General features: G+C 34.4%; 1 protein-coding gene across 1 annotated transcript; it reads right to left on the bottom strand.

The window, feature by feature from the left end:
- Positions 1-1106: 1106 nt before the first annotated feature.
- Positions 1107-10674, bottom strand: LOC136797925 (uncharacterized). The gene is made up of 6 exons (XM_067054509.1): positions 9471-10674; positions 8205-8300; positions 2680-2872; positions 2223-2376; positions 1917-2011; positions 1107-1571 (listed from the first exon to the last, which is right to left on the bottom strand). The coding sequence occupies exons 2-6, from the start codon at positions 8246-8248 to the stop codon at positions 1107-1109; spliced, it is 951 nt and encodes a 316-aa protein (XP_066910610.1). The 5' UTR covers positions 8249-8300; positions 9471-10674.
- Between the last annotated feature and the right edge of the window lie 394 nt (positions 10675-11068).

Raw genomic sequence — 11068 nt, forward strand, 5'->3', positions numbered from 1 at the left:
GGTCAAGTAAGCTAGGACTTTTTAGTCAACATTTTGTTTGTTTTCATGAGGTCCATGTTGAGCCAACACAGTTATCTGTAAACTGAACTTAAGGGAACATTTAGAGGCACTGCGTGAAATGGTCCTGTATACGGCCAAAATTTGCAAAGGATATACTGCGCATACATTGGGTTATGCGGGGGTTATCCATGAAACGCATACATAATATACACATTCGCGCATACAGATATCTGGGACAGGTATGGGAAAGTATATATCAACATATAGAAATGTTGTGTATACAGTCGATACATATGATATGTCAACGGCGGCATATACCTGGATATATTATGACATATAAGGGAGGATATATATTGGATATTTATTAGAGACGCCATGTGCAGTTTTTGTATACATACAATATTTAGAATTTGGATAGCGTATACAGTTGAGATATAAAACGAATAGTAAAAATAAGAGCTAACATTACGTAATACCGAATTTATTTTGAATGACGTAATTTTGTACTGGGCATGAAGGGAATGATGTGACTAGATTTATACGAGGAAAGTCCTAGGATAAATCTGAGTCGGGAAGCAAAAAGGGAATAGCTCAAAATTTAGAACAATGGTCAAGTTATATACATATTAACTGGTCAGTAAAGCCAGTATGATTATACTGGTGAATGTTACACAAATTGAAGAAATTAAATAAAGAACCAATTATATTGACGTTTTCCTTTAACATCTTTGACGATTTTTTTATCTTTTAAAGCAATCATGCTATTGGAGTACAAGAAATAAAAATCTGCAAAATATGTAATACTAAACTAAATATTTACAATAAAATACAGTAGTTAGCTAAATTTAACTGATGGTGTAAATCAGTTATGAAACAAATGTATTTTTAAAGATTATGAAAATTTGCTAACATGCAAGCATCCTATTAATTTGGAATCTCAAGATTCTAGAATCGAATATAGAAAAAATAATGTCAAAGCTTTATTTAGAAAATGAAACGATAGATCAAGGTATGTATTGTTCATAATATAAAAACGAAGGATAAAGCCATATAATTCAGTTTATACCGTCAATAAAAACAGAATGCAGTAATGGGCCTTAAAAATCCTATTCATCGCTATCAGATTCACTCGTTTCAAAATCTGATTCACTCATTCTGGATCCATCAGCCTCCGCTTCAAATTCAGCTACATGTTCTTCCGCATAAGCTTCACCTTCCAACTCTCCATTAGTGTTAGCGTTGACTTCATTTTCTATTATTACTTCTTCGGCGTATCTGTGCTCAGGGCTCAGGACCTCGTTGGAGATTTTAGTGAGGTCTGGTTGTCTGGTTGACAGTTCGCCGTAGTTTCGTTGTCGTTGCATTGCTTTGTCAATTCGTTCAACAAGATCATTGAGTCTTCCTGCTCTCCATTCCGGACGCCGCGAAACGTATCTTCTGTACTTCCCAGCACCAGCATCTTCACCATCCGTCTCCTGGTCTGACATTAATGCTGGACTCGCTTTCGACCAAAGCTGTTTATCATCCAGAGAGCCCGCACTGTTAACGACTTTACTTCGGGCTTTGAAAAGCTAAAAGAAATTAGAAAATATCAAAGTAAAGTGAAGACATATCAGGATCATCTAATGCATATCAATGAAAATCTGCAAATTTACTTCTTTTTGCCCTTTTTATATACATTTTCCGTAAGAAACACCCCTAAAAATGTCCCTGGAATTATACAAGATATTAAGGCGGCATTAAAAAGGGTACATGAAAGCCTAAAGGAGTGTTCGAAAACAATTAAGGTAAGTTGTATTGTCAGTCATACGATATAACTGGAATAGCATGATCTTATCTGGATTGGGATTAATAGACCTCCGTTCATTCTGGTGTTTATCAAACTGGAAAGCCATACTAAGACTACTTGTACTCACATTGTGTCTTCTAGTCGTTCTCTTCCGTGTAATGGGTGCTGAAGGAGGTTCGCGATCATTTCGTTTCTGAGTTTGGAAATAAGTTTTAACTGCCTCTGAAAACATAAATTTGAGAAATAATTAAAGAAAACTACTCTATAATTTTCACCAAGAACAGATGCCAAGACAAAAAACCAACCGTATCACGAGCAGAGGTTTTGTTAAGAGTGCAGTATCTATTTAAAAAAATCGATTTAGTGAAACAAGAATTAGTTCCTTATTGAGATAACCGGTGACAACTTTTACACTCAAACTTTTTATACTCACCGAGAATTACATCATCTTCAACACCGAGCTCCATATCCTTAACTTTGTTGATGACTTTGGTCGTCACTTCCACGTTTCGCTGTGAACTGAATTTACTACCAGTTGACCATTGGTTATCAATCCCGAGGCCATCATACGCGACATGGACATGATACTATTGATAAATTTAACACTTTATAAGCATTTGTAGGAATAATACGTCAGAGCCTAAATAATTCTAGGGATAACCCCGATAAGCTTTCGAATTCTACCTGTGCACAGAGCAATACAAAGGGACAAAGGTAAGGAATTTATCAAGGAAAAGAACGTAAAAGCATAATGAAAATACGAATTTAGCAACACTCAAAGGTGTTCTACGTAGATGATATGCGGAAAATCTGAAGTAGAGAAAAACAGCCGGAACGATAACAACTCTAGATATCTAAATTTCCTTTCAAACTCAAATCCAACCCCTTACCGAGACGTTTCCCGGAACTTCTGGACGGCGTCTCCTTCGTCTTTGGTTGGACATTTCGAAAAGACGTTGCAGTTCCAAAACGTTCTTCTGTAACTCAGTGATATCGGATTTTAGGGATGCCACCTCAGCCTTGTTTTTCTGACGAACGCTCATGATACTCTTGTTAAAATTATCCTTGAGCCGGTCAAAATCTCTGAAATTATAACATTAAGATGAGATAGTTTGTATTCTAACTTGCCTAACACAGCAAACCTCATTCAAGAGGAGTGCAAGTAAACAATGTATATATTGAAAGAATCGAGCCTCGAGTGCGTCAAGTCGTAATCGGTCGTAACACCCCCGGAACCCCCAGAAAGTTTTTGACGAAACTCCCCCCCCCTTCCCTAGGGGTCCTCTTTACACACTTTTTCGAGGCCTCAAATCCAAAATAGCCACTTTTTTAATCAGATATGTAAAAAACTTTGGTACTAGTGCAAATTTAAAAGAAAGCCATACAAATCTTTGAATAAATTATGAGATTTAAAGATGAAACTTATAGTTTCAAGATCCTTGACACTCTTAACAAAAATGTCTATATTAAGTTGTTTGTGAATTTGTTTTATCAAGAGTAATTAGCAATTTAATTACATAAATGACGTTACGAATCTTAAAGAGACGTTCAAATGTTATATTACCCTCTTTTACAAGCTTAGTTTTAATGGGTAATCAACCTTTTTGTTTAGATTTTGTTTTTAATTGTTTGCAAAAAGTTTAAGTATCTATCTCAATTGATGTATCAAAAGTTATTACAAAAAAATTGGGATGAAAATATTTTAAACTTCAAGGAAAGTAGTAGTTCCTAAGGGCTCGAGGCCTCAAAATTGCCTTAGCAACCCAAAATAGCAACTTTTTTAATCAGATATGAAAAATAACTTTGGTACTAGAAATGTTTGAAAAAGTCTCATTAAATATTGAAAATTGTTGAAAATTAGAAAATGTGCTTTTCACCATATTCAAGCTTGAAAAGTTTTAAGCAAACTTTCTTTGTGCATGGATTTTGAAAAATCTTTAGCAACCCCAGGCCTGATCCGAAAATTGAAGTTGCTTATAAAAAATGTGTGCTGAAGATACAAAATGATTGGATATAGCGACCGGATCTTCTCAAATTTAACTTGGTATCAAAATTTCAGAAGATAAGGATTCACGTATGGTGGAATTGACTTTGAGGTAAAAGTCTTAGTAGGATTATGTCAAAATCAGAAAATTCTGAGTGGAGTTTCTTATGTACTACAAACTTTAATGTGGAAAGATTTCAGAGGATTTAATCGATTCAAAACAGTGGGTTTAGGCAGGTTCAAGGTCATTCTTATAATTTTTTGCAAACAAAAGTAACATACAATTGCTAACATTAAAACACTAATACCTAAATATAGCATTTAATTATATACAATACTCACAATACTCTTGGCATACCGAGGCTGAAATTTAGGTAAAAAGCACATGTTAACCATACTACCCAAGCTGAAATGCAAAAATTTTGCTTGAATTTTTTCTTCCAGGAAATTTTTCATTTCAAAATCGAAATGATCATTATTTCACTAATAACAAAAACTTTAGGCTATTTCTTTATTCTGGGTCGAACAATGTAAATATTAAAACTCGAAATTTTCAAATCTAAAGAAAATAAACAGGTCCAAGTCTAAACAGATAAGCATAAATTTAGGCTGAGAATTTTAAATTTTGTCAAGCATATCGATTTTCCTGTATGCTTATAAAGAAGAATGTACTTTAATGGGGATTAAATTTCGTAGTGTTCGCAGATTTGGATGTCATCAGGCGAGATTAATGCAAGATTAATAAAGTCCAAATGGAAATCTGAAAAGGCCTTATCCACAGTATATTTTTGAAAAAAAAATTCAAAAGATTGTCAAAAAGCTACTTTTAATGTTTATTGACATCAAAGGTATTTCAAGAACCAACACGTAATGTTTGAAAGTAAAAAGTAAAAATATTATCTTCTGATGGTGCCCACAAACTTTAATCACATTAAAGTACTTTTGTTTTGACGTAAAAAAAGGTAAAATCCTTATAAAAATCTAATAAAATCTAGTACTTTAACAAACTGACATTGCAATCCATCAGATCGTACCGATTTAAGGGTTCTTCAACTGTCATTCGTTTCGCCAGTTTAGTAATGTCCTCAATGTTCTGAAATTTCCCAATGCTGGCGAAATTGAAGCCAAGTGAGTATATGTCTGTGTAGACAGTCTGGGGAGAATTTGGCACGTTCCTTAATTCGGTGGCCAAGTGAATGTGGTACGTGTTGAATTTAAGCTGCTCTTTAGATCCAGCCTTGATATTATAATGAAATGGTGAATTCACAAGGGTACATTTTCCGAAATCAATTATACACGGTTGTTTGTTACTTCGAATCAAAATGTTTCTCACTGTGGAGATCATTGTGGAGTAGTCCTTTATCGTGCATAAAGGATAACGCATCAACTAACTTTCTACATATGTCGAACCAAATCTTCTTTTTATACTGCCCAGACTTCAATACCGATCTTAACGTGGTTGAACTGGTGAGGCGGTTTGCATTTGAGGAGATGTACTCCATCAAAAGAGCTCCGGATTTTGTTAATCCGAACAAGTAAGGGAAACCTGGGTGTCCAGATAGACTATTCAAAGCTAACGCCTCTGCTCTCAACTCCTTCATTGATCCGGAAATAGTTTTTCGGGCGCATTTGACTCCCATAAATGTAATTTCATAGGCCGATACCTGGCCAAACGCACCACCCATTGTCTTATAGCCTAGATTTTTAAGTGATCCATCGTCAAACTCAGGAATGTTCGATTCCAGCTCAGTCAAAAGGTTGTCCATACAAGTTTTCTTCATCCTAGTTCTACTCTGCCTTGTCATTTCAGTCACTGTTTTTACTGTCCCTGGCCTCTTGGTGACAATGGTATGGTTTTTCTTCACCTCATATGTTTTCAATTGCTTTTTTGCTGTCACCAATTGACTGCGGACGGTTTTTTCCTCTTTGGCCTTCTTAATTCTTTGTTTTACTCTCATATCCTGCTTTCTCTCTAGCGCTTTTGCGTCACTTCTGAATGATTTTCTATAAACAATAAACAATGAAAGAACTTTCATTACGGTACTCTTCACAATAAGTAGGATTATCAAACTTTTTAAAAATTTGTAAACAATCAATGAATTTCTCTGACAAAATTGGAGAACTAAAAACTAAACTAAACTTTAACTGTTGTTTTATGTACATTATAATTTAAAGAATTTTTGAGTACTTAATTGGCAATATTTACTTAGATTGCTAATTTTGATACTTTTCATTATGAAGGCTACGTTTTAAAAAAACAATAATTGTTTTCTTCCCCTGGATGATCTGCAGATTCTTTTTCAATCTCATTAATTTGGCCCAGCCCTGGCTCTTGAACAAGGTCTTCCCCGTCATAGTGAGAACACCTCTTTAAAAAGGGGGGGTTGACTTTTGGGACTAATTTTCTGAAAAAAGAGGGGTTGAGGCGATTTGAAATTCAAGGGGTTGGTTGAACTCTCTTCTTCATTCTAAGATTTCTAAGAAGGAATTAAAAATTTTGAAAATCTGATTTGATAATGTTAAAAGGGAATTCTACAGTTGGCTTTCAGAATATCAAAACAGAATTGAAAAATCTCTTTCACATTAAGAGCTAGTCTTTTCAAAAAATGTCATATTTTTTTCTATTTTTCATAAATTGCTTATAAAAAATTGCTGACGTCATCAAATTTTGGGTGCCAAAGCAAACTTTGTATGGATATGTACAATCCTGCCAATTTTCATGACTTTTCTACCATTTTTCAAGTTTTTATGTGAACTATGTACCGCAAAAAAACCGCTAAATAGGGTTAAAGAGCGGTATAAGCAAAATTTTAAGTGAAACACACAGTTTCTAGAGGGATCAAGAAGGAAGGAAGTCTTGCGTAGGAAGGGGTCTTACTAAAATGGAAAAACTGGAGACCCCTTACTAAATTAGCTGACTTGAAGCATTTTACCAACAAGCTAAACTCTTACTGTTGTTTTAAAAATTTAGCACCAATTGAGTTTGTATAATATGATTTCAGATAGAAAGAGGGAAAAAATTCGTTAAAAACGTTCGACAAAATTTGCCCTCAAGGGATAAGCATTGTGTGCAAGGGGTGTCAAGGTCCCACCAAAAAAATGAGGTCCCAGCACTATCTAAAACCCCCACCTGATAACTTGAATCTTTGGTCCCACCTAAAACTCGAATTTTTCCCTGTTCCCAAAGGCAATTGTGTGTACCCCTTTTAACTATGAAAGTGATTCCGCTAAGATTCAAAGATTAAGATATGCTTCAAATTATGATTTTATAAAGAAGAGAGCATTAAATAGCAAATTGGTTTAAGTAAGAAGGCGAAAATTTTTAAAATGGTATGTATACTTGTGCTTGAAAATTAGGCCTCTGTAACGAAGTTGGCAAGTCCCACCAATCAAATTTTAGTCCCAGCTCATCCTATTAACCCCCCCTGAGATCCAAAAAATCCGAAGTCCCACCTAAAGATTTGGAACCGAAATCAACAAAGCCCCCCTTTAATTTAGGGGGGGTGCACACTATGATAACCCATCAAATGTGAACATTCCATTTATCACAAGACTCTTCTTATTAACAGGAAAATTATCATTCGTTAATCCCCTTTGAAATCTATCAAAAGTAAAACGCAATTGAAAATTTACCGCCATCTAATTTGAAATGTACTTTAATAACAGACTGTCCCAATTGAAATTTGCTGGTATTCGTGGGAGCCTCCCCTTATCTAACAATACCTGTGACTTTGATGTTTTTAATCCCAAATTGTCAACCTCGCCTGCATCTCAAAATTTTCAAAATCTCATATAGAATAGATTTCAAAATTATTCTTCACATCTTAAGAGGTATCTTCGATAAACATGGCTTTCATAGTTGTATTCAAATACTTTATATGCTTTAATTCACATATGACAAAAAAAACAAACAGTTTGATTTTTTGGAATAGACATTTAAACAAATTATAAAAATGGGACATACTACTAATTATACTTTAGCATTTTGAATGCCTTAGTATAGGAAAAGTGATTGCCACATTTGACTACACTGATGCCGGTTAGTAGAGTGCCCAAAATTCATATTGTTGAAAAAGATGTAAAGAATGTCCTTTCTTCTTCATACAATGACATACTACTGATTATACTTTAGCATTTTGAATGCCTTAGTATAGGAAAAGTGATTGCCACATTTGACTACACTGATGCCGGTTAGTAGATTATCATTGAACAAAAAATCAGGGGATTTTTAAGACAGTATTTGATTACAACTGAAAGTCATCATATCAGAGCTTTTTTTCTCGATATTGAAATTAATCTATCTCAAAATAAATTGTACAGTAGAGAGCTGAGTTTTTTTTCATTTATAATGCCTGGTTTAAAAAAGTCTAAAAACACTTTTTTTGGAGAATAAAAATAAATTTGAAAATTTGAAAATAAAAAGGGAAGTACCTCTGGGATACATCGCTGCCATTTGCCCTACTGTCATCTAACATACTGATTCCACTTATTCTTGAATTGTCCAAACTTTTGTTATTGTTTGATTGCCTGTTGAAATGAAAAGTAACAATAATTTTCAAGGATTTGAAAGAAATATATAGAATTACATTCCTAATACAATACAAATGCAATGATACAAAATGTGAGACTCTGTTATTGTTAATGACTGAATGAACCTGTCTGTTCACAATAACTGTGCACTCATTTTCGCTTTAATGTGGAAACGTATAGACTAATTCCCTTGGGAGAGGTTTCCATGCGGTAAAAAAAAAGAGTGCACACTTATCGTTAACTGAATTTAATTCATTTTTCAGGATAGGTACCGTGAGTGGTCCTAAATCCGACAACCCTGCGTAATTCCGACATCCCAAATAACTGTTATGAAAAAAATTCTATGTTTACAAATATTCCTTCTCCATGTTGAACGATAAACTATTACAAGATGGCTATAATGTCAAGATTTCAATTAATGTGATAAAAAAGTGTGAGTTGTAAAAATAATTATACCTCCATTATTCTGAATCTGTTCATAGCTTCAGCCAGGTTTCTAGCTCCCCCCAACAAAGTAAGGTCCCCCCAACAATTTAGCTCCCCCCAAAAAATTGCCTTGTGCTAGGTCCCCTAACACTTGGGGAAAAACAAAAACATTGTTCTCCCCCCCCCCGTAGGCCGTAGAGAAGTCAATAAAAAATATATGCGAGTACAGTACTGATATTAATATTTATGTTTACAAATCTTTTGCTTTTTATACTTGATTTAATAGTAAGATAAGAGATCTTTTGAAATTAGCTGAACAGCCCCCAGAGTCTCAGTCAGATCATATAGGCCCCCCAAAAAATCTAGGTCCCCCCAAATATTTTGGTAATTTTAGCCCCCAGGCTCTTTAAAGGCCAAAATATTTCTTAGCCCCCCCCCAAAAAGTAAGGGGGGGGCTGAAGCTGTGTCTGTTGCTCGTGTTTAAAACATTAACAATTTATGTAATAAAAAATTATGTTTTGTATAAGAAGCACAATTATTGTAATTTGGTTCAAAATCAATGTGTATCAAATCTCTCAGTTTAGTTGACACTTTGGTATCTTCATTGCGTCAAAGCGCAAAGTTGTTGTTTTTATTTTAGTTTGTATCTTTGAAAGACCCCATCGGATTTAGCCAGGGCTGTCGGATTTGGGACCACTCACGGTATTGGTGGAATAAAAAATTAAAAAAAAAAAAATTTACTTTGGTGTTGAGGATTTCTTTTTTTATTTTGAGGGTAAATAACCATTACTCCTCCAGGTGTAGAAGTTGGCTCTGCTGGTACACTTGCTCTTTTGCCCATGCTAAAAACAAAATTAAAATTTTTTTAAATATGTTTCTTAAAGAAAATTTCTCAGTTCCGATACCAATTTTTTATGTTATTTTTGTTACTCAGCCTGAATTTTTTAAAAACCTACTTATTCATATTCATGATACGTAACGTTTTATAGAAAGAAAGCACGCAATAGCCCATGATGCGTTTGCCACTAGTTTTATCGACTATCGTTTAATTATTCAAAACTGGTTAGTGACAAACACCACTGAAGCATTTTTTTGGATTCTGAAGTACCAGAAGTATTTTGTGCGGAAAAAAGAAGTTCTGCAGTACTAAAATATAAAGTGAAATGTCCCCCACTTTCAAATGTACCGCTAGTAGCTTTAATATGAGCAAAAAAGAAAAAGTGGTTGAAACTTTTGTCCAGCTTCTAGCACTTAATTGTACAAAACTCATGCCACTAGGTTATAGATAGTAATAGATATTCAACTTTTTACTTACATTTTAGGTTAAATAAATGTGAGATTAGAAAGAAATTCAAAGATTGAAAAGTTAGAATAATTATGTTTGGTCTTCGATGAGTCTTGTGGAAAAGGGACTTTAAATTTCATGTGCTTCCCTTTAAACTTGATGTCTTCTAGTGTCAATCAAACAACAATAATGCAAACACAATATTGATTTTTTAACAACAAAAGCCTGGGGTTTTCAGTTGAAGCAAAACAATTGCTGGCCTCTCTCTTAAAAACAATACAACATTTTTCCAACAATGATTTTATTATTCCCTAGTCAGTGGATTTCAAATTTCATATTTCTAGAATTTTCTCCACACTTGGCTGTAAAGTTCAGATGGAAAACAGGGGGTAAAGAACAGACTTTGAAATCTTGTTTTGGTGGATGAATACTTGTATGATTCTGGAAAAATGGCTGGGGAAAAAGTATCTATGTTACAGAATAAAAAAAGTAAAGTAAACTTAGCTTTTTCAGGTAAAGAAGAATTGTAGAATCGTTCTTTTTCTTTGAATCTTCTTTCCCAAATCTCTCCAAATCTCGAACAGTCTCGAATTCTTCTTTTGTGACCAACATCATTTCCAATGTTTCCATTCACTTTTTAGCGCGCTTTATTCCGTTTAGCCTCTGTAATTTACCTTTAAGTTAAAAAAAATGCGCGAGGCTAACAAATGTAAACAAACATGGTAGCCACTCACTGCGCTGTTGTTGCATGTTGGTCTGTTGGGGAAGCGACAGTCTCTGTACCACCATAATGGTGGTACAGAGACTGTCGCACACGAAGCATATCACATGTTAATAATTGCAATGAGTTGCTGTATGGAGTCATCATCAAAGCGAAAGCCCTACATAATACTAAATTGTGGTCAAACTTATCAAAGTCAGACATGGGGAAGATAGAGAAAGCACACCACATGAGAGGAGCGTCATTGGCATATAATTTTTGAAGAAGTTCAAAAGCTCATGCTTACTTTTGGTTACTTTACTTTGGTTACACCACATATGATGTGGTGATGAA

Source organism: Clytia hemisphaerica, unplaced genomic scaffold (assembly GCF_902728285.1).
Source record: "Clytia hemisphaerica strain Z4C2 unplaced genomic scaffold, Clytia hemisphaerica genome assembly, whole genome shotgun sequence".
In the NCBI taxonomy this organism is placed as follows: Eukaryota; Metazoa; Cnidaria; class Hydrozoa; order Leptothecata; family Clytiidae; genus Clytia; species Clytia hemisphaerica.